General features: G+C 30.1%; 2 protein-coding genes across 6 annotated transcripts in view; one reads left to right on the top strand and one right to left on the bottom strand.

The window, feature by feature from the left end:
* Positions 1 to 8,866, bottom strand: part of LOC113515632 (leucine-rich melanocyte differentiation-associated protein-like) — a 40,209-nt gene extending 31,343 nt beyond the window's left edge. Inside the window, exons 1-2 of one of the 4 annotated variants that reach the window (XM_052893230.1) lie at positions 4,775 to 5,076; positions 4,218 to 4,462 (exon numbers count right to left, since the gene is read on the bottom strand). In XM_052893230.1, coding sequence (XP_052749190.1) covers positions 4,218 to 4,427 — 210 coding nt within the window. In that variant the 5' untranslated portion in view covers positions 4,428 to 4,462; positions 4,775 to 5,076. Of the gene's footprint in view, positions 1 to 4,217; positions 5,079 to 8,604 lie in introns of those variants that run through there. The other 3 variants (XM_052893231.1, XM_052893232.1, XM_052893229.1) reach the window with 3 other exon arrangements.
* A 2,525-nt stretch (positions 8,867 to 11,391) lies between these two features.
* LOC113515418 (aldehyde dehydrogenase 1A1-like) lies at positions 11,392 to 20,220 on the top strand. 2 transcript variants are annotated; one of them, XM_052893228.1, is made up of 11 exons: positions 11,392 to 11,412; positions 13,983 to 14,087; positions 14,662 to 14,929; positions 15,143 to 15,259; positions 15,923 to 16,110; positions 16,306 to 16,408; positions 16,771 to 16,955; positions 17,055 to 17,219; positions 17,296 to 17,453; positions 18,106 to 18,180; positions 18,627 to 20,220. In XM_052893228.1, exons 1-11 carry the CDS (start codon positions 11,410 to 11,412, stop codon positions 18,694 to 18,696), a joined length of 1,437 nt encoding a protein of 478 aa, XP_052749188.1. In that variant the 5' UTR covers positions 11,392 to 11,409; the 3' UTR covers positions 18,697 to 20,220. The 2 variants fall into 2 exon arrangements, with proteins under 2 accessions (XP_052749188.1, XP_026755412.2); XM_026899611.2 differs by lacking the exon at positions 11,392 to 11,412 and adding an exon at positions 11,492 to 11,641.
* Positions 20,221 to 24,198: the final 3,978 nt, after the last annotated feature.

Genomic DNA, 24,198 nt, shown 5'->3' with positions numbered 1-24,198 from the left:
TTTTCTCTGGAACAAAATTACTTTCGACATGAACATTTGCAATATAAAGTCAAACACGGTAGAACATCATGCTCTTTTAATTAACGATTGTAGAAATCACGTCGAAGATTGCTAAAACCATCAAAGCTATACTTGTTTATTTATTTATATTAAGGTAAAAATAGTCATGTACATTTAGACAAATAATATAATTACCTTGCAGTGCTTTCATAGATCATAATAGAACTAAGTGGATAAAACATAAAGTAACAGTAATTAAAAAAAGAAAAAAAAATAACATGTCAAATTATTGTTATTTTATTTATATTATAACAATGACAATGATTATTTTATAATTTAATATATTGATTTTGCCATGTGGTCCCGGTATAGAATAGGGCATCCCTTCCTTTCCCGTGAGTGTCATATGAGGTGACTAAGGGAGGGTGAATAGGTAGCAGCGTCCCTCTTAAAACATCTCCAAAGCCTAACTGCGGTTGCTAATCCGGCTGCTCAGTATGGCAACCACTGGCAAAACCCTTTAAGGGGAAGTATATGTTCAGCAGTGGACAGTTAAAGGCTGATAAGAATGACAATATTTATTTTTTACATAATTTTATCATTCTCATTTTTACAGTTTAGTGAAGAATTGTCAGAAAATAACTAAAATATTTTACATTTAATTTGGGATTATTGTTTTTTAACACATAAATTCCATGATACTAAAACAGGTTATCTACTACTGTAACTAAAACAAACCGATTTCATTTAGGTACTAATTTTACACACATTTAAACGCAAGGCAGTTTCGGCAGGCGGAGCATCCATTATACTCTGAACAACAATTAATATAAATGTAACAATTCCATTTATTAGAAATCAAACCGTTTAAGCTTTATCAATGATTGCGCCAAACATGGATATACATATATGTGCTTTCTAAGGTTCCGTATCAAAAAGGCATAAAGGAACCCTTATGGTGCAATTTTCTCCGTCTATCACAGCTTTATATCTCAGCAGCTACTAATGTTATGAGTTTGAAATTTGGATTAGTTTTACATATTATTGGCCTATATATAATGTAACGGAAATAACTAGAAAAATTGAAATAATAACAGTTTATAAAAGTTGTTGTTGTTGTATCAGCCGTTACTATCTACTGCTGAACATATCTTTCCCCATGATGGGGGTTTTGCCAGTAATTGCTACGCTTGGCAGGTGGGTTGGCAACCGCAGTTTGGTAGCAGTCTATATAGGTACAAATTAATATTACAGGAAAAATAAAACAATGTTTCTAACTAGCACTGTTTTTGAGAAAATATCAAAAAACCTTCAAAAACAAACTTAATTTTGCGAAAAGGAGTCTAACCACATTTACGATTTAAATGCGGAAATATTAATTAAAATAAGAATATTAATGATTATTAGGTTTGTATTTCATATAAAAATAAACCATTTTATATAAAATATTATGAACTTACATATATATAATTTTCCATTTGATTTTTAGTCAATAGATGGAATAGTTAAAAATAGAAATTGATGTGTTGTGTATATTATGATAATGGCAACTTTTTAACACATTTGTCTTGTAGTGGTTTGTATTTTCTTGGTGTTTCGATGTATTTTTGAAGTAACGGCGAGTATACAACATATTTCAATATATTTTTTTTTATCTAAAGAAAACAAAATCTTTTTCAGAGACATTTTATTTACGGAACCCTAGACAAGTGAGTTCAACTCACACTTGACCGGTTTTTTATTTACACAGGCCCGGAAAACTTTATTTCCTTTTCTTCAAACAAGTAAAAGAAAATTTGCTGGTCTCAAATACGGAGACAGTAAATACATATACGAAAGGTTTCAAGAATTCAATTTAAGTATACAAATTCTCATGAAAATCAACCGACCGTATTTCACAATTTTTTCCTTTTGCATAGTACGATATTGCCGCGGTTTCGTATTTCATTATACATTCAGCAGGGACTTCAATGGATTCCGGTTTCAAAATTAGAATTGCTTTTGTATGTTTTTGGAAAAGTAAATACATTACAGTCAAGATTGGCTTTTGTCAATATCAATATTCAATTAAAAAGCATAAAGATGCGCACACATTATTTGCTTATTATGGGACTTTGTTAAATACATGAGATAATGATTGGTGAAATCTGATCTCCTTTCTTTCTTACGTGAGATTTATTCGAATAAACAGTTAATATCCATATAAATGAGATTTCGTGACATTTTGCCAGATTTCCCAACCTTATTTTAAATTTATGTAATTAACAGACACGCCTTATATATTGAGCAACAGTCCTCAGTTACAAGTTCCGATTCGACTAAAATGTTATTAGGCTCATAGTAATCAATTGAGTCTTTCTGATATTATGAAATATACTCTATCAATTCTGTTATTCGGTTGTAATTAGTTTATTTATACGGTCAGAGGACTCAGACAATACGCAATTGAATTTAATTATTTATACATAATCAATATAAATGAACGTATGTAATTCAATATAGTGGATCTTATGATGTTAGCAGACACAGTAAAAGTTAACTGTCTTGTTGGGAGTTTTTATTTCCAGTCACATTGTTCTTATTACGACATTATTTTCCTTTATTGCGGCCATTTTATTAGTTGTTATATTTCTTTTATTTTCTCGATGATACCTGATGCGGCGTATTTAACATGACCATTAATATAATATCTATATACTTATTTTTATGAACAGCAATATAAGGAAACTCAATATACTCGTATATGGTTTTTTCACCATAGAACATTATTTATTTACTAGCTGCATTCAGCTATAGTCGTTTGAGCTTGGATAAAAATTTACCCCATCTGTTAGTCTAGGACATAGTCTGTATGTAAATTAAAGTTTAAGTATACAAGTAATAAACTAAAGATGTAAAAGTTAAAATTTAAATACACAATTTGCCAGTCAATAATTTTGTTTTCGATGAAATTTTTTACATTACTATTAAAGTAATTTACATACAAATTAATGAAGACAATGCGTGTGAAGTAGATAATTTATAATATTAGTAAGAAATATAATTAGTAAAGTTTTATTGACACAAGTAACAATATTCTATTGATAGTTAAACATCGGAAAATACTATTATTTAGTAAATATAAATCTAGTTGATAAACAATGGATAATATATTCCGGAAGTATACTTTTAATGTTTTTTTATAGTTTTGATTATACTCGAGAATTTGAAGCGATGCGAAACGTACAACTAAAAAAATTATAATAAAGTAAGTAAAATAGCGTTGCTTATTTGGCATCGCTACAATATAAGTTAGGTTCATTTGGGTTTATTTAATGTTTATGATATTGAAGCTTGATTATTTTGTAATTTACAAAGGGAGGAAATTCACAATTCGTCTGTGTTTTTGTGTATGCTACGGTTACGTTGCAAAATATTTCTTAAAGCTGTATTTCTTAGCGGATCTAAATTTACTTGTAGATACAAATTCCATGTACTAAGTACAAATAATTTAAAAGTACATAGATTTACAAAATTCTAAACAGATTTTGAAAGTTATCTTTGTAATCGACACTGTTTACTTCCGTGTTTTTGATTGAAGTAGCTATTTCTATGCAAAGTTAAATCTACTTGTAGACACGCAAATTCTGCCTTCTAAATACAAAATGTTTAAATGTAATTTCGTTATTTATCGGTGTTTTATCTACATATTAATATGTGAAAATAAAAATTGCGCGGACGGAGGTGTATGAAATTTCACAGACTTATAGTTTATACAGAGGAGTGCAGAATGCTAATATATTTTTTTAATTATGCATACAAAATACATAAAATCAATAAAAAAAAATTACACACACTAACATGTAATAACAATATATATATATATATATATATATATATATATATATATATATACTGTTTTGTTTATTATTAAAGTCTAAACAAGTCCAATTGAGAAAAGATTAATATTATTTGTCTATAGTCTTACTGAATATCAAACATAATCATAATAAATTCATTTATCACTATATATGTATATAAGAACCGTAAGATTACTATATAAATGAGATTTTTAAATTCTGTTACTAATCAATATTAATTAATATTAAAAACGATCGGAAACGCAGTTTCATTAGCAGACTTAAAAGTACCTACCGGCAGTACAATTTTTCTACATTACTGAGAATTCAACCGTTCTTTACAAAAACTGTCCACATTACAAACGTACAAGGGCTCACCTGCATTCTCTCACCGCCGCTTGGGATATCACTATTGCTTTCCACAACAACACTTACGTGGGATACATTTTCATAAGTATTCCCCTTGGATAAACTTCTTGATGTGATAAGTCGCAAATTGTATTTGTACAGCGACCGTAGGGGTTTATGACGTGCAAGGTTACCTTTTATAATAGGTAACAGTCCTCCCCATTGCGTCACGATGACCATCCATTTTATAATCGCAAATGGGAATACGTATGATTCTACGATTGTAAAGAGTATAATGCTAACATTCATTACCATGGTGATATTCATAGTGAATATTTCTGTCAATCTACGAATTAATTGCGGCATTTCCTAAATTTAATAAACAGTTTATTACATTTTGAATGACTCTGCTTTAAGGTTTGAATAAACTGAATTTTGATACGGGTAATGTATGTTTTCCTATGTTGAGTGCCAAAATATTCAACAACTTCAAAGAATATTTGGTTACCTAAGCTATTTTGGAACGATCGTGAAAATAGTTGTTTCTTTGACCACGTACCGGCTAAGCAAAACGAGACTAGACTTACAGATTCTCTAGAAATTACAGATCCTTTGCGACCTTTTTGGGTTACGGATAGTTGCATATAGAATTTTAAATAACTATTTTAATAAATAACTATTAATAAAATAGCTATATAATGCAAGAATTTTAGATTTACATTTAGTAAAAAGTTTATACTTATAAATTAGTTAATATAAATGTTATTCCACGATCACTAGTTTTTTTTAAATAAATTATTATTTTATGCAATAACACAAAGAAACTATATTTATAATAAAATATACACCAGGCCATCAATATAGTACGACTATACTGGAGAGTAAGTACTGTTTTATGATGGCAAAGCATAATTTAATAATGTAGAACGGCATACTCGTTCTAGTTCTTTAAATGGAATTAGATCGTATTATACACGAGTAACTTACTCGTGTATAATACGATCTTATATTTATTATATGTTTACATTACTATTATTTACAACCTTAACGATTCAAAATCAAGTTTGAGTTTGATGCGAGTTATTCGTGATCGAAATCTAATAAACTTAATAAAAGTTAATAATTTTAATGAATAAAAGATGCATTAAATTTAAATAAGTTTTTACGCCATATCGTCATAGTCGTAGAATACTGACGGATCTGATGAATATTACATATATAGATCCGTCAATATTCTACGACTATGACGAAATCTGCTTGGGGTCGGTAACCTCATCCACTCATCTTCATTTGCAGTCGTTTCGTTATTTACTCCCTTTCTGGGCATGCCACTTTTAACACAGTTCATATATTTCTTTTTAGGTTTTCCTCACATTTGAACCATATCCATAAGTATACCTAACACATGCCATTGAGACATAAGATTGAGATTATTTAAAAGTAAACTAAATGTTATGTCTTCGGCTTTCGTAGGGGGTTAAGGTTGTTGACAATATTTTTGCAATTTGGTGTTTTAGCTACCACAATGATTATTTTTGAGTTTCTAATATAATATTTTTGTTTCAAGCTACTGTTCTAAAGCCTTGATTGATAGTTAACAAGATATCAATTATCAATCATCATCATATTATGCGTTAACTGTCCACTACTGAACATAGGCTTCCCCCTTGGGGATATTGGTAGTAGTTTCCTTGACAGGCGGATTAGTAACTGCAGTTAGTTTTTAATGATGTTTTAAGAGGGACGTTTCTGTCCATCCCTCGACCATTAAGTTCCCTTAGTCGTCTCATACGGCACGCATGGAAAAGGAAGGGGTGGCCAATTCTATGTCTGGACTATACAGCAGTATCCTTCATAACCAATCTAGAACTAACAAATATATAGCAGAAACAATCTACCCCTAAATCAACCTACCTATTAAATCTAACAACCCGTCAAGCCATTTAGACGACATTGCGTCAAAGACATGAATAAATCTTTATACCTGAAAAACATTACAATCTGTAAGTTTTCTTTACAAAAGACATAATTTTATTATTATTTTAATTTAAACCATAGCCCGCTAAATGATGAGAATTAACACAGTAATTTCCATATTTCATCCATCAAGAATAACATATTCCTATCAAGGAGATTGATCTAAGGAGTTGATTCGCACAAAAATATTTATGTTTGCTCCTTTATCATTGTTATGATAATCGGCATTTGTTATCCTGTGCATAATCATTAATATTTACGATGTTACGTATTACGGTGGTATCTACACAGATATCTTTCATCTGTGCACGTGCAAATCCTTGGCGTACTTTTTTGTCAGTCAAAATAGAACATGAGTTGCATTGCTTATCGCGCATGAATCTACAGCAAGTCCCAAGCGATACAATAGGAAATCTTTTGTTAAGAGTGGACAAAGATCTCCCGTCTGTATGAAGCATCTACTTATTACATTTTTAAATCTCATTCTTACACAATATTTATATAGATAAGAAAGCAGTGCAAAATGCTTTGTCAGTAGGAATAATCGTCATCATTATTAATAACCAAGTTAGATATATTATTATGAATAAAATTGTTAATGATTGCATTTGTACTATAATATTATATTTATTTAGTAAGTATAATAAATCATCTTTATTATTTTAAGTTTTATTGTTTGTAGATGTAGACTGTGGTGTTTATATTATTAACCCTTAGATATATAAAGCATACCTACATGCTCAATGGGCTCTTTTATAATTTACCATAATAGGCCATAGTATTATATGATAAAGTTATCTGTCAATTTTCAAGAAAGTAATAATTTTCAAATTTTCTAAATGATTGTATAAAAAGTGATTTTGTATTTATATAGAATATTTATATAATAGAACAACTCACAAGCAGTTGCACAAACCATTAATTTTGTTCGAAATTTCTAACAGTTTCACTATCATATTTTGAAATGTCTTTATTGCACGATCAACATTTTAGTTTGCTAAGAATATTTTTAAAAGCATTAAGGTAAATTTTTAAAATTGTTTACAACATGGCATTCAGATTTATGAGAAACCTTACAATATAAAGTAATGGGCTCATATAGGTATAAAATATAACTATTATTATAATAATATACTACCTTCATTAATGAAACAAAGTTTAATCACATATAATGAAATAAATTCAATTTGTTATTTGTACATGTAAGAAATGAAATAATTTAAAATATCTGTATTAAAATGCATTCATGAATAAAAGATGCATGTAACTTGTTTTAAATTTAACTCACAAAGATGTGGGTAAATGTTATATTCATAAAATATTTAAATTAGTTAATAACTCATATTTAAATGTAAAATTAATTGGACTGACATATGTGTATTTTGTTGAGGATTATTGGCTTTTACCTGTCTTATATCAACCCTATCATGATCATAATAAAATTATGTATAACTTATCATATATAATATTGAGTGCCTTGTTCTGACAATAGATACTATGCACTAAGAGAAACAAAAATTTTGTCATGGCTACAATTGATCTAACTTTATTTTAATCTCTCACTGGTATATGGTTTTTTAATAGATGATAAGGATGATAACCCTGCCTATACAAATTGAATAATAATATGCTGACATAGTACCAGTGAGGGATGATAGGCGAGATTTCAGCACTTGGAATCCAGCACAATGGTTTCTAAGGGCAACCACATGGAGGTTGACCTGACAGAGGGTATATTGCTAGCAATGGGACTGGAACTCCGCATTACTTCCCCCCACAGGTATATGGTTAATACAAACCAACAGTAAAGGAAAAGTTTTTAAGAAATCAAACAATAATCCCGACAGTACTGTTTACAGGAGCGAGATACCAGTGAGGAATGATAGATGAACATGATTTCAAGTTAATTTATCATTAATTAAAAATGATAGTTTCCAAGGGGGAACGCATGATGGTCAACTTGATAAGGCATACTATTAACAATGGGGACGTTAGTCCTTTTTTATCTATCTTTTTCTTGTGGTGAGTGGTGATGGTGGGGTTCCAATCTATTTTCATAGTTCTATTTTCAATAATAAAACTGATTTTGACCTTACAATATTAGCAACATAAGAGTGTTGCTAGCATATTAGTATATCTTTTAGAACTTTAAAGAGTGCAGGTGTATTTTTAAGTTATGTGTGTATAAGAACATCCTTTTCAGAGCTATATTGATATCTATTGTAGATGTTCATTGCAGTTATTAAAACAAATATAATTGAAATATAGTAAAATTTTATATATTTTTATGGTATGATGCAAAAACTAACAAATGGGTCATAAGAATCAGGACCAATATTTATCATGTATCTGGAAATTAAAAGTAGGTTACAAGCTGCAGTACATTTAATGTGTCGGTGACTGTAGCTTGACAATATTAGATGTTAATAAATATACTTACATGATTATTATCATAGCGTAAAGCGAAATTGTTAACATGATTTTCTTCCATATCGAAATATATCTATGTTAACAAATCACAAGGTTTGTTAGAAGATATCACAAAAATGGGCAACCTGGTTTTTAATTTTTACTCTTGGTAAATAAAGTAATAAAGTAGTGTTTTAATTTTTATCAGTAAGTAATATTTAATTTTAAAAAATTACATGTACGAAACATACAAAAACAAACAAAATTCGAAAATGATAATAATGTCAAGTGAATCTTGTTGTCAAATTTAATAAATGATATTTCTTTGTGTCAATGTCATATAAAAATTATGGCAGCTGGCATTTATAGTTTGTAGTTTTGGTTGAGGCAAAAGAAATAGTAATATACAACCATGTATAATAAATATTTTTTCGTTATTGTACGTAATTATGTTATATATATCTATGACTGTACTTGTATGTTTGTTATCTACACAGTATGTACTATTTCATACGTTTTACATCTAACAGTAACTTGGTAGGTTAGTTGGATAAGTTGAAATTGGTTAATCAGTTGATTTTTTATTTCGAATGAAATGAAAAACTTTTTTTTATAAAATTAAATTAATATAGTTATACTCATTTACTTATATTTTACACCTATATTAAGTTTATTATTTTTTACACAAATTTTTAATTACATTTAGGAGGCGTACCCCGCGACTTACATACTTCTAAAGTATAAATTCTTACAGGTAATAACATTCGTATAGGTAAGTTATTAAGTATCGGAACTGTGTGGTTAAAATGTTATAATCTGTCAATCATGCTCAAACGGCTAAACGAATTTAAACTTTTTGTAAATATGTTTACATAGGTATTTTTTAATTTAATGCACTGTGAACTGATTTATTTGGACAAAGCTGCGAGACAGCTGGTAATTATAATTTATCATTAAAATGTACTTATATGATATGTATGTGATATTTTTACGGAACCCTTGATATTTAAGCCCAACTCATACTTTATCACTAGGGATTGCATCGAATATTCAAATAATTCGAATGTTATTTCAGAATTAAAATTCAAATGGTAATAGGGATGGGCAACAGCGTCCCATTTCTAAAATCCTAACTACAACACGTCTCCCAAACGTGACAACTAATGGCAAAATTCACGTTATGGGGAAGGCTTATGTTCAGCAGTGGACAGCTAACAGTTAAAAAAATAATGATCCAAAGAGTAAATCAGTGATATTTAAATATAATCGAATAATTTTATACTCACATTTTTATTAATATAATAGAAAAATACACTTAGTAAAATCAATTTGAGTTTCTTAATTTAACTTCCAGTAGGTATATTATATTATTTTCTTCTTGACGAAATTAATCCCGGTAATTGGTACCAGGGTTCAACTTCCGACTCGATCTAATCTCGAATTTTATTTGGTCTTTGATGTCTTTCACTGGTTTTTAGAATTTTTTCATAAGAATTCTGATATAAGAAGATTTGACTATCAGCAAGGATTGCAGGGCATATACGAGTATTCAATGTTCATTGTTTATCGTAGTCTTAGACCGCTATTCTAAAGCATATCCTTCCAGATATTCACTTTGTGTTATAAATCCTCTTTATTTTAAATGGCAACTGCCTTATCATTAGTTAATTCATACATTAACAGTCACGGAGACTGGCCCCATAATTAATTAAGACTATATTAAATAATAATGGACAATAAGGAGAGGAAGTTAGACTACGATTCGGTTAGTGTCGCCATTGTGGTACTAACAATGAAATGAAGTTATGATACGTGCTATGCCAGTGATACTTGTGTGCCAGAGATGCACATATTTGAATTGGCATAGTACACGTAAATATTATTTTAAAAAGTCTGAAAGATGCACCTACAAAGGTGTCCTTAATTATGTATGTATTACAACGAATCTGAGCAAATATTGAGTCTGTAGGTTTCTCGTGTTTTTTTTTATACGCCAAAGAGATTTTAGTTAAATCTAAGAAGGCGTTTTGACAGGTAGATTATTTGAGTATTCTCAATAAACAATAACTATCCTTCGGAGATTATCTAAACAGCCCTAGGGATAGCGTAAATTTCACAACGTGGGTTTTTAACACATACGTAGAAATTTTATTATGCTGCGTGTGATTATTCTACCACTATATCTTTTTGACAAATACTTATTTTCTATTGCTTCTTATTTTTTATCCGTTTAACTGCTGAGGTAACGAGATCGTACGTGCCAGATAACACTCAATCTCTAGCTTATTTTCGAACATGCCCATTGAGTTTCCCAATGTAAGAAAATACTCTATTAATAAAGGAATATACTTATTTGTTATTTTTCTAATTCAATTCATCATCATCATCGTATCAACCATTAATTGACCATTGCTGAATATAAGCATTCCCCATAAAGGGAGTTTTGCCAGTAGTAGCCACGCTTGGGAGGCGAGTTGGCAACTGCAGTTAGGCTTTTAGTGATGTTTTAAAAGGGGCACTGTTGCTAATCTTATTTACTATGAAGTTTCTTAAGTCGCCTCTTACGACACCCATGGGAAAGGAAGGGGTGACTTATTCTATATCGAGACCACATGGCGTTCTTTTGGGTTATTCGAACTGTCTTGAAAAAAAATCGAATATTCGTGTATCAAAATTATCGAATACAAGCGCTCATCGCTTTTATTTGTAGATTTATTTATGATATCAATTTATATATAATCACCTCATTTATCTATGTTCATACTTCAAATATTGCAGGCGTTGATACAGGAACATATCTATTACCAGGCAGGCCTTATGGATACAGAGCAAATTCATGGTAGATATAAATAATATGTTTATTTGAAATAATCACTTAAAAACACAAGTCATGTATCTTTATCAGATGACGTATCATATATTTTTAGTATTTATACTGTTTTACAATGACGGGCATTTTAGTTTCTCTTTGTAGAGTGTTAAGTGTGGTGATAAAAATTATAGGTATCTGTGACTACTGAATAGTGTTTGGCTGAAGAAAAATGGCTCCAGAAATTAAATATACTAAGGTAATAAGTAAACGGTGCTTACATAAACAGCTACATTATCTTAATAAATGATTTTTATTTAGATGATTTAGATTTCTATGAATATTGCTGAATATTGAACATATATTTTAACTGGTTTTAGAAAGGAGAAGAATTCATAATCGTTTGCATTTAAAAAAAATATAAAAAGGAAAATTATTTTATGTTACGAGTTATATTATTAATTATGAATTGGTTCTAATGATTATTTATAAGCTTTTTTATTCCTGACATTCTCGTAGTCTCATATTTTACTAAATACTAGCTTTTGCCTGCGATTCTGTATGAATTTTGGAACTATATAAAACAATGATATAGTCTACTTCTAGAAGGCAATTCAATCATTTGCCAAACTTGAAGTTAGAGTTCAAGAACACAAATTTGAAAACCTCGTCTTATTTGATGTAGTATTTTTTTGTATGATACCAGAACAAATATACAGACAGATAGACAAAAATAAAAAATAAAAAATACTGTTTTGGCTTCCATAGTTCTTATTAAGACTCCTAATATATTTTTTTTTATATATTTGCTATGTTAATGTACAGACGTTATGTTAATTAATTTTTTTATACCTATAAGTACGTTTTTTTTTATTCTGTGCAACAAAATTATATAATTATACTTACATGCCTACCAAGGTTATCTAATTATGGTTAGTTATACTAATATATAACCGTGAAGCAGTTGTGTTTGCATGGCTGTGTTTCGGTTTGAAGGGTGGGATATGGCGTGAATTTACAGGGTACAGAGGAATAACACTTGAGTCCTCAGGAATGGCAGCGCATGGGGGGTATCATGGACGAAACAGTATACTCTGTTATGTCCATGGTACTTCTCATGTCTATAGGCGACGGTTACCACTTTCCATCAGGTGGACCGTCAGCTGTTTGCCATTCTAAATTGTATAAAAATACTAATATATCTTAGAAAATATTTGATTGTTTACATCATTTGTTATTTCAATTCAAAATATAGTGGCGGGATATTGACTACTGTATTAGATGTCAATACTCTTGCTAGATATTGTACTGTCCAAAATAATTAAGGAGACCTGCGGATCTTAGTGATAATAAGCAACTATTATTTATCCTCGAGCCTTGAGACGACTTGGTATTACTTATTAAGAATATTTGTCACCGAAGTAACTATGGGCGAGCTGTCTCTACGTTAAGGCAAATATGAGATTTTTCATATTACCATATTTATCTCGAGTGTGAGTTTTATTTGATCCTATATAATTATTATGATTTGTGGAGGATCCGTGGCTAACGATATCGGAAAAAAGTAATGTATTCGTTATGTGTTGTATTTGCCCGAGCAAGAGTTTTTGCAAATTGTCTACATTCAATTTTTCATTCAAATTATTTTGGTCGTGTTTCTGTCACCAAATAACCGTGCTTGCATGATTATATTTCAGTTATGATGAGTTATGAAATTACTGGGTACGATGGTAATTCATGAGGAGAACTTTAAACATTACAGTTCAAATATTATGTGATGTTGGAGGTGCTGTTTTGAAGCTTAACCATTATTCTAAGTCGTGTAAAAAACCGCTCAGGTACGAGTTGAATTCACATGTCGAAGGTTTCGTACATAAATACATATAAAGAAATGAACTTGATTATATTTTTTTACGAAATAGACATCTAATAGCTATTATTATTGATATTGTAATTCGTAATTTCTTATTTTGGGTCATAATTGTGGTTAAAAATTGGATTGCATAATTAACTTTGTTTTTGGAGAGTTTTTGATAATTTTTCAAAAACAGTGCTAGTTAGAAACATCATTATATTTTTCCTGTAATATTCTCTTTATAGACTGTAATTTTTTCAGATATTTTTTTTATAGAAACTTCGGAGAATTACAAAGGAGGAATGTTTTTTTTTTCTCATAGTTTCGATCATAATTAAGAAACTACGCAACACAAAATTTAATAAAAGATAGTTTTAACGGTATCAATGAAGTCCATTAATATTATATCCCACTTAGGCTTGTAGGTCAATTTTAAAATTTAGAGTACCTGTTTTGGACCCCCAATAAGAAAATAAAAATATTTATTCAAATATTCCCATTGAAATTTAATTAGTGATATGTTAAACTTTTTTAAATTTCAAATTGGTAGTATTAGTAGTTGCTGAGATATAATACTGTGACAGACGGACGGACGGTTGTACAGAAGGACAGACGAACAAAGTCGCGCCATAAGGATTCCTTTGTACCTTTTTGATAGGAAACCCTTATATATAGGTGGTTACGTAAAAATGTATATTTGAAACGTATTATTTATAGACCTTACAAAATATACTTTTGTTGACAGCTTTTTATTGACAACGAGTGGGTGAACTCAAAGAGCGGTAAGACCTTCGATACGATAAGTCCTCAGAATGGGTCTGTTATTGCTAAGGTTTCCGAAGGCGATAAGGTAAGAGTTATTAATCTGTAGTTTATTAAAAAGTAATTTTAAGTAAATATTTTTTATAATTGTTTAGAACTTTTGTATGCTAGTGTGGTGGTAAATAAGCATACGTTCCGTCTGATAATAAACACTAGAGATTTTACGGTTGGTCGAGTCTTAAGAAACCTTTTTACACCATTTTTGAAGAACTGGGTGACGGAGTTTCTTGGGAAAACTTCTGCAAGAAATTTATTCCACAACCAAAATGTTCATGTTAGGGAACTTCTTCAAATTAGCGCTGTGTATATGACTATTTAAGTTCTAGAGCGTGAGTCTGAGTTTCCTGTCGACGTTGGACATCGTGGCATATAATTTCTCAGAACATAATTCTTATACACGTGATGGAATATTCAAAGAATATGCAAAATATTTTTTTTATAATACCTAGTTAGTCAAAGTGACCACACCTTAGTTAACGGTAACCAGTTAATGTGGTTTTTAATAAAGTCCAAATCTAGACTAGTGAACAAACTAAAAAGTGTAATACCATATGAGAGATAAACTCAGTTCCAAATTTAATATTCTAATTATTATTTATTAGGATGATATAGATGAGGCTGTGAAGGCAGCTCGCCGCGCATTCCATCGCAACTCTGAGTGGCGACTATTGGACGCATCAGAGCGCGGTCAGATTCTCCAGAAATTCGCTACCTTAGTAGAACGAGATGCCAATTACCTTAGCGAATTAGAGACTCTTGACAATGGCATGGTGCGATCCTTATCAAATATGTTAATTGCTAGCACCGTTAAAAGCATTCGGTACATAGCAAGTCTTGCAGACAAAATTCAAGGGGAAACAGTTCCTATTGGTAATTTTTTTTTCTTATTTTATATTTATTTGTAAAGATACTAAAATTCATACATATCTAATTCAATAAAAAATAATATTAATATCTATCTGATTGTGGCTTATACTCACTGATATTCATGCATACTTTCTCATTACTAAAATTATACAGCTGTATTTATTATACCTACTTGTTATATCAGAATCAAACTCAATTGAAAACTTTATTTCAAAGATGGCGACCAGTTTTCATATACACTAAGGCAGCCAGTCGGAGTTTGCGGTCTTATCTTACCATGGAATGTCCCAATATTGATGTTTGTCAATAAGGTGATGTCGGCTCTAGCTGCCGGTAAGTTAAATTTAAGGGTTCGTTTCTACAAAAAAAAACTCGAGTTCAATTGTGCCAAAACCATTTATTTTTATTGAAATCTTATATTTATTATCTTATATTATATATCTTTTCATTGCGTCGATTTATAAGCTTGATTTTTTCATTGGTTAAGGAGATTTCAATTTGATACCTTCACGCATCCCTAAGAAAAAGGGTCTTGACAGACGGACGGCCGGATAACGAAGTGATTCTATAAAGGGTCCGATTTTTTCTTTGTAGATATGAAACCTTAAAAACAACAAACCTCTTTTGTTTTTCAAATAATCTGATATCTATAATATTTGTCTATCTATCAATAATATTTCTGAATCAATAAACATTGATATTTGATAGAAAACACCATCATAACATCACATCAGTCGTTAACTGTCCAGTGCTAAACATAGGCCACCCCACCTAATGAGGGGGTACGGTAGATTGCCTGTATATAACCAAACTTCCAAGTGCAAGCAGGGCAGTCTACTTTTACTTACCTATATATGTACATAATGGACTTTAATATCTTACAAGGCATTCATATACGTGTGATCCTACCTATCACAACTTTTAAAATCGGATGTATTTAATTGATGTTTATTATTTTAGACTGATTTTTAAAGTATATCTATTTATTTTTGAAAGGTTGTACCGTTGTGGTGAAGCCTGCAGAACAGACCCCACTTACTGCGTTGGCTTTGGCGGCTCTATTGAAAGAGGCTGGTGTACCAAAAGGTGTGGTCAACGTGATCACCGGATATGGAGAGACTGCTGGAGTTGCTCTTACACATCATCCTGATGTTGCCAAGATATCTTTTACTGGATCTGTCGAGGTTTATTATTTATTTATATATATCTAAATTTGGAACAATTTTACAATAATAAAATTTTAAGAGTGTATTGAGAACAAACGTCATTTGAATTTTATTTAGAAAGGTTCGGTGATAAATATTAAAAAAAAACAAAAGATATTTAATTACTTTATTATTATAATGTTAATGCTTAATTTTGATTAAATGTTTACGTAGGTGGGTAAGCTGATTCAACAGGCAGCGGGTGCTAATAATCTCAAACGAGTAACGCTTGAACTCGGCGGCAAGAGTCCCTTAGTTATTATGGATGACGCGGACTGTAAGTTGTTTCAGTTTTTCTAACGAAGTTCCCAAGTTGGTGCAGTAACGACATAATATAATTAATATTATTATGATTGGATACTTGGCAATTTAGTAACGTGTAATAAAAATGTTATTAAAATATGGATATTAAATTCTAATAATTATTTTGAGTTTAAAAAAATTTGAAACAGTATTTAAATCTGCACTACCAGTGTAGTGAAGAAAAACTTAGGACGTGTAGATTCAAATTTTGTTTGTATCGATATTTTTCTATAACACAGTTACTGGTACATGGTTCTCATATTAAAAAGTATATTCAAATATTATTAATTTCTATTATTAGTTGACTTCACGTGATAATTACTTGTTATTTTTTAGTGAATTTGGCCGTGCCAATCGCAGCACATGGAGTATTTACTCACCAGGGTCAAATTTGCGTAGCTGCATCACGTTTGTATGTGCAATCTGCTATTTATGATAAATTTGTCCAAGCGGCTGTTAATTATGCAAAGAACATAAAAGTAGGAGACCCTAATGACAATACTACCCAACAAGGGCCTCAGGTGAGATAGAAATTTGTTGATAATTCAATGAACGCTGAAGGAAATTTTATTTCTGGAATAACGGCTCATTTTTATCATATATTTAATATATATTTGTAGGTCGATGAATTGATGATGAATAAAGTTTTGGGTTACATCGAAAAAGGTAAAAAAGAAGGAGCAAAGCTTTTGATCGGTGGTAAACGTATAGGCACCAAAGGATATTATCTTGAGCCAACCGTATTCGCGGACGTCAGAGATGAAATGACCATTGCCAAAGAAGAGGTAAGTAAATATCATTATTAAGAATTTTGTTCTGACGTAAATTGTAATAAATGTAAATTTGATTTTTTTTGTTTAGATTTTCGGGCCTGTGCAGAGCATCATTAAATTTGATACATTAGATGAGGTTATTGATCGTGCTAACAACACGAGTTACGGCCTCGCCGCTGGTATCATTACTACCAATATCAACAGTGCGTTGCAATTCAGTAAACACGTTGAAACTGGTGTTGTTTGGTAAATATTTTTAAAATACATATCTCTATATATATAATATAGAAAACGCAAGAATATAATTTAAACTTAAATATAAATTATCATTTTGTATAATTATTTGTTTAAAAATTTGCATTTTTTTTTATTATAGCTCAATATGTGACCTATAATAATGATAGATAATTATATAATTACATATAAATTTCCTTTACATTTTCTTTTAAAAGGTTTTGCATGTAAATCCCTATGGTTTGAAGCCCGCTATATTATAATATGTTAGCCCGCTATATTATAAAAATTTTTAATAAATAATACTGTAAAATTCAAAGAAAATTCCAGTTCACCGGTTTCATTTTACCTTTTCACAGCCTTATTATTTTTTTACAAACGAGTTATTTGTGAATTTTTCCATAAGGGTGAATCCGGTTAGATACTTTACATATTCATAAACGAAATGTTGAAGTAGGACACAAATAAGAATATATATTTTTATGTTAAAAATGGTATGCTGGTTTTGTTGCGTTGGCAAGGTGCTAATGATAGTCCTGGTATTTCAGGCGTATATCAGATACGACTACCGCTTCCGACGAACCGCATACCTGACTGCCACCGTCGTTTTAATATAGATAAAAAAGAATTTTGAGTGTATTTAGACGTTTTAAATATTTTGCAGGGTAAATACTTATCTGGCTAGTGGAGTTCAGGCTCCATTTGGTGGATTTAAAGATTCTGGACTCGGTCGCGAAAAGTAAGTAATTCGTTAATTTTTTTATCTTTATAATTTTTATAGTGTTATAATTTCAAAGAATATTATTTAAATAGTTTTAGCTAGCCAATTTAGCCAAGCCAAAGCAAAAACTAGCCAATTTTCTTCATACTATGTATTTTATACACAATTTTTGAAAAGAAAAAAATGTGTAGGTGTTTGTATTTAAAATGTTAAAACTGATTTTTTAAACACATCTATATGTTACTTGTATATTAAATTTGGTGTCTTATATTATTTATTAAACAAGAAAAGACTAATAGTTTTCCTGAAGCCAAGGAAATACGTTGATAATTATTTATTAACCGTAATAACAATAATGCTGTACATGAGTACTCGTATATTTACTTTCCTTTTATATACATGAGTAACTGATAAGAGATTCTAATATTAAACAGGGATCTACATAATGTCCGTTTATTTTTCAGTGGTTTGCATACTTTGGATCCCTACTTAGAAGTGAAATCTGTGATCATCTCTCTTCCTAAGAAACTGTAGTCCTATACCTAGTTTAAGATTTGAAAACATCTTGATGTTTGATATTTTATTGAAGTGAATTGACGACCTACCTCCAAGCAAGCCAAGCAAGAGTGGTTTAGAATACAAATTACGTGTAATTTTATCAGAATACTTGTTATTCTATGATTAAAATAAAAGTTACATTGGATACAAATAACTTTCTGTATAACTATTTACATATTGTAAATGTAGTAATTAGTGTATTTAAATTAAGAATTTTAAAATAGTACAACTAAAAATTTTATGGTTTTTCTAGGACAGGTTTTAATGTAGCTAAGTATTTTTAAAATATTGTATTACGTAATTTTTTCTCGACTTTGAAATATTATAATTTTAGAATTTATTTTGTGATTTAAATGTTTTAACTATGACGATTATTGCAATATTTAAAAAGGTAATTATTGGAAATAAACTAAAATTAAACTTGCATTTTTTTCTTATTAGAAAAAAGTAATGGGGGAGAAGCATATGTATGTAATAGTCAATTTTCTCGCTAATTCCTCTTGGTTGTAACAAAAACATGTTATGAATCGTCTTATCATAGACATTGTGGTAATAATAATTGTATCAACTTATATCACAATTAATAAGATTAGGTGATATAATATCGCTACAGACATAATATTATATATAAGTGAGTTAGATATGTTATCAGTTGTATGCTACTATGCTCTGTTATTTTTTTTTTACAATTCATAATGACAAACATTCTGATGACTAATATGCTGTAAAAGTATAACCATTACATATAGACATGAACAATATCATAGATACCGCAGTAACAATTTTTATGACAGTAGTTCCTTCTTATACGTTACTATTTCCGAAGACTAAATACGCCATATTATGCCTTTGGATCGTGTAATTTTATTGTCATATCTTTCATACTGAAATATACATATTCGAGCACAGCTGCTTCGCGGCAGAAATATGCGTGGAATAATAGGTACCCAAGCTGGTGACTCGTACAAAGTCTTACTCTGTTGTAATCTATGGTTATGATCATGTTTTCGTTTTGATTGCCAATTGGGCTCATATAAATATTTAAATGTTCGCAATAGTTAAACATTTTATTTTATTTTATATAATTTTTTTTAAAAGCTTATTTGGTGAAAGAAAAACAAAGATTTGGAGACGACAATGGCTATGCGTCTGTTGGCCAAGTAGTATTTATTTATTTATACTTTATTTTATACAAATTTATACTAATATTATAAAGAGATAAAGTTTGTGAGTTTGGATGTTTGGGGTAATTTGCAGTACTACTGATCCGATTTTGAGAATTTTTTCACTGTTATCCCTGAGTGCTATAGACTACTTTTTATTTTGCTAAATTTATATTTTAAATAATTAACTACAATAAATGTAATTAAAGACGTCAAAAGTTATAATATAGCGTCTAAATAAATAAATAAATTAAGTCTATAATATAGCGTGCATTGCCTGAACAGTTTGAAATAAAAGAATTAAATCTATAGTAAATACATTCATTACTAAAAGCAACTTTAAGTAGTTTTAAAAAAAAATCCATAACTCCATATATCTAATATCTCTACCAAGAAGATGGTTTATATATATATATATATATATATATATATATATATATATATATATATATATATATATATATATATATATATATATATATATATATATATATATATATATATATATATATTATACAACTTAGAATGGCAAACAAGCCGACGGCCCGCCTGATGGAAAGTGGTAACCGTCGCCTATAGACATGAGCAGGACAGTGAACATAACAGAGTATACTATTTCGCTCATGATACCCCCCATGCGTTGCCATTCCTGAGGACTCATGTGTTATTCCTCTGTACCCAGTAAATTCACGCCATATCCTACCCTTTAAACCGAAAAACAGCCATGCAAACAGCTGCTTCACGGTTGAAACATGAATGGGACAGAGAGAATATTAAAAGTAAAATAAATTTTACAAGCAGTTCATTTTAATATCTTAGAGAATATTAGAGAAGTACACATGTACACGCAAAAGTATAAATTTAATATATATAATAAATGATATAATATATAAAAATATGACAAATCTGAGCTTAACTTTACAAGAGTTTTTTTCCAGAAACCCAAGTGGAAAGGAGCATTAATGTCAGGGGGTAGAGCGGTGAACAATACTCTGACAAAAGGAGCTAGACAAACTTAAGTGTATACATAACCAATTATGTTATATTTAGTTATACACATACATATAGATATAATTATATAATTACATATACATACATATATATAAATAAAATATTTTCATAAGGATAGAAGATGCTCTTTAAGGCTTCTCTTTAAAATATTGAGGTGAAGAAAAACTTAGGTTCCTTTTTATCATGGACAAGCAGTATATTTTGGTAATGCAGACGAAGTCAAAGGTAAACATCACTTGAAAATAAATGGGTGAGAGTAGGAGATATACCTACTGTTATGTAGCAGCAATGACAAATCTTCGTGTCGTCGGACAAGCTTCGTTAATCATGTTGAAACTTAGTCAAACACAATAGGTTACTATATTAGAACACATATATTATTATTTTAGTTAAAGGGTTAAAGACTTGTACATTGCTTCTCAGTATTGGATTATTGTTTACTAAGATTTATTAGAGTAGAACCTTAATGAAGTGTTACGAAGTTTAGGCAACATAACGATTATTTTAATCAGTTTAGGTAATACGAGTATAGCGATGAACAATGAAATGTTTTGCATATATTTTAATTTAGAACGTAGAACCGTGCGTTTAAAAGTTTTTTTTTTTTTTGATGAAAATGGAATGATGCTTCCACTTATATTAACAGTATACAATAGCAAGACACTAGTGAAGTATGAAACGATGAGGATGAAGCTAGGTCAGATAGCTCTTAGTAGCGAATTCACTAGGAGTTGACGATGATGGTTTCCAAGGAACTACGTGGAGGTCGATCTTACAGGATAGTGATATTAAAATATATGAGAAGATTAGTTCTAATTGCTAGCAAGCAATCGGCCCACTCTCTAATAACATTGTGGGACAAAAAGATGTGAAATGAACTTCTAACTTCGTCAATATAATTAATAATTTAATTATATTAATCATTTACAAAATTACAGAATAGGTACTTCATTATTGTTAAAATAGTTACCAGTGTAAGTAAATTTAACCATTTTTTTATCTACGTAAATAGTTATTTGTATTTCTTCATCATCTCAGCTATTATCTGTCCACTGCTTAACATAAGCCTCCCTCCATCGACTTTAATAAAGAACCGTCCTGAGCCACCTGCTTCATTACCATGTCATCTTCTCAAATAAATTGACTCCCTGTAATGTATTTGAGGGCATTACTTCATCTAGTGGGGGGTCGTCCTACATTGTGTTTGTTAGTATGGGGTCGCCACTCAAGAACCTTCCTTTCTCATCGGTTGTCATCAAGCTATGTAACCAACCTATTGCTGCTGAAAAGCAGCTTGTTTATCCTTCTTTATTTTTCTTTAAATTATCATTATCATATTACTATGTTTAGAAGTTATCGTTCTCGACGTCAAATAATAATAAACTCGGTTCTTGATAACAAAATTTCGATAATATTGACAAATATCGCTCGTCTCTATCTGGAGAATCATCGAATGTCACATTCTATTTAAGTTATTGCCATTTGCCACAGTATCTATAATAGGAGCCTGATTCCGTAGCACCTTATTTATGGTTGCTGGCCTACTGCTTAACGTGACTGGAGTTTTGTGGAGCGTTGGGTTATTGAAATTGAACATTAATCATGATCACCTGACATTGATTGATAATGGCTACGTGCCAATATACTCAGCGAGACGGATACCGCAGAATATATTGTGTTTTTGCTATGCAAATAATGCCTATTATTAGGTGAATGCCAAATAATGGAATCGCTAAACGTTATTCAAGCAGATTTAATTAAATTCGTCAGATAAATTCGGTTGTCGAAATATTTATTCTGAGAGATTATTTTTAATACCTAAGTAGGTGAAATTGCAAGCAAGCTATAAAAACAAGAAAATAGAAAAAAATCTAATTATTATCAAGTGTAATAACTATGATGGATATTATGTCTATGTAATAAAACATATCAATTTATTACACAAATATAGATTACATATACATTTTTTAAGTATAAGAATCCCAGAATTATGTTTTTTAGCTTTTTAGCGTTTTTACCTTTCTATTTTTGGAAGGCAGACGTAACAACGTATTATGTACTGTAGAAGACGTCTACAACGTTACGTTTTCATAACTTAATTTTCACTTTGTACTAGATTACGTAAAAAAAAATTATACAATCCTTATAGATAATATACTTGATTCAGTTTACATACATGTATACATATCTGTCACGCCTGACTCCCATTAGGGTAGGCAGAAACAATGGCATGCCAAATGCTTCGATTTAAACAAGACACTTTTGCTTCTTCCACATTTTACTCTTCTTTCACAGTTTAATCGAAATAATACACGGCTGCACATATAATACAGTCATTTTAAAAATAGTTTAAAGTTATAATTCTGATATGAAGAGAGATGTAAATAAATAAATTATGTGCAGACGTTTCAATTTATATGATAACATATTATCATAAATTCATATTACATAGGTATTGTCTTTATAAGTAAGTTTTCATATTATAGAAACCGTGTGTAGTGATGGCTTCACAGAAATGGACGTAGACAGGCCCTCGACTCAAAGGCCAAGGCTATAAACGCTGCGAAATAATACCTGACAATATCACTTAACTCATGTGATATGTATGTACTGACACGCATTTTTTTCTCATGCCCATTGTTATACGAAAAATAAGCAAAATAATATGTTATGAATAGGGTTATTTTCATTTGTTAATTGTTGCCTTTGTATTGAACATAATACTCCAAAATACCTACATTCTGCAATCAGAGATTGAAACGGAGATTATCGTGAAAATCTGGAGAGAAAATGGGACGCTTCTTAAACCCTTAATCTAATCTACGTGGGAGTTAATATTATTAAGCTCGTATGGTAATGGTAAGTAATCATAAATCTTAACTTTCAGGATTTAAACTTTTCCAGATAGTACTTAAATAAATTACAGTTATGTAGAGTACCAACTTTAAATGTAGATTCATACTTACAAAATACAAAGATATACTCGTATCAACAAACTGTAAAGCTTTGTTCGATAATATTCAGCAACACTTAATATTTACATTATTATACAGGTATTCTTCATCTTTGTAATATCGTCTACTATAAAATACGCCAACTTCATTGAAATTTGAAGAACAATCTACTACTCTTATTAATTGATATTCAGACATTTTAGGTCACTTGATACCTGCGTAGTATTTGAATTATTAAAAAACTTTATTAAAGATTGTTAGAAGATAGAACCATGATAATTTTATTTCTTCTCATAACCTGAGCAGACGAGGTACATTTTGTACACCAATAAGATTTCATTTTATCTTGG

Source organism: Galleria mellonella, unplaced genomic scaffold (assembly GCF_026898425.1).
Source record: "Galleria mellonella isolate WM207_F2 unplaced genomic scaffold, CSIRO_AGI_GalMel_v1 utg173, whole genome shotgun sequence".
NCBI classification, from domain to species: Eukaryota; Metazoa; Arthropoda; class Insecta; order Lepidoptera; family Pyralidae; genus Galleria; species Galleria mellonella.
Note: the sequence above shows the minus strand (reverse complement) of the source record. Positions and strands in the feature narration are given on the sequence as shown.

What these genes read in the sequence shown, in the direction of transcription:
- LOC113515418 (XM_026899611.2), top strand. Translation starts at nt 11,615, where the DNA reads ATGGCTCCAGAAATTAAATATACTAAG. An exon ending in GATGTCGGCTCTAGCTGCCG is followed by an intron (nt 15,260 to 15,922) that starts GTAAGTTAAATT and finishes TATTTTTGAAAG; the next exon opens with GTTGTACCGTTGTGGTGAAG. An exon ending in CTACCCAACAAGGGCCTCAG is followed by an intron (nt 16,956 to 17,054) that starts GTGAGATAGAAA and finishes ATATATTTGTAG; the next exon opens with GTCGATGAATTGATGATGAA.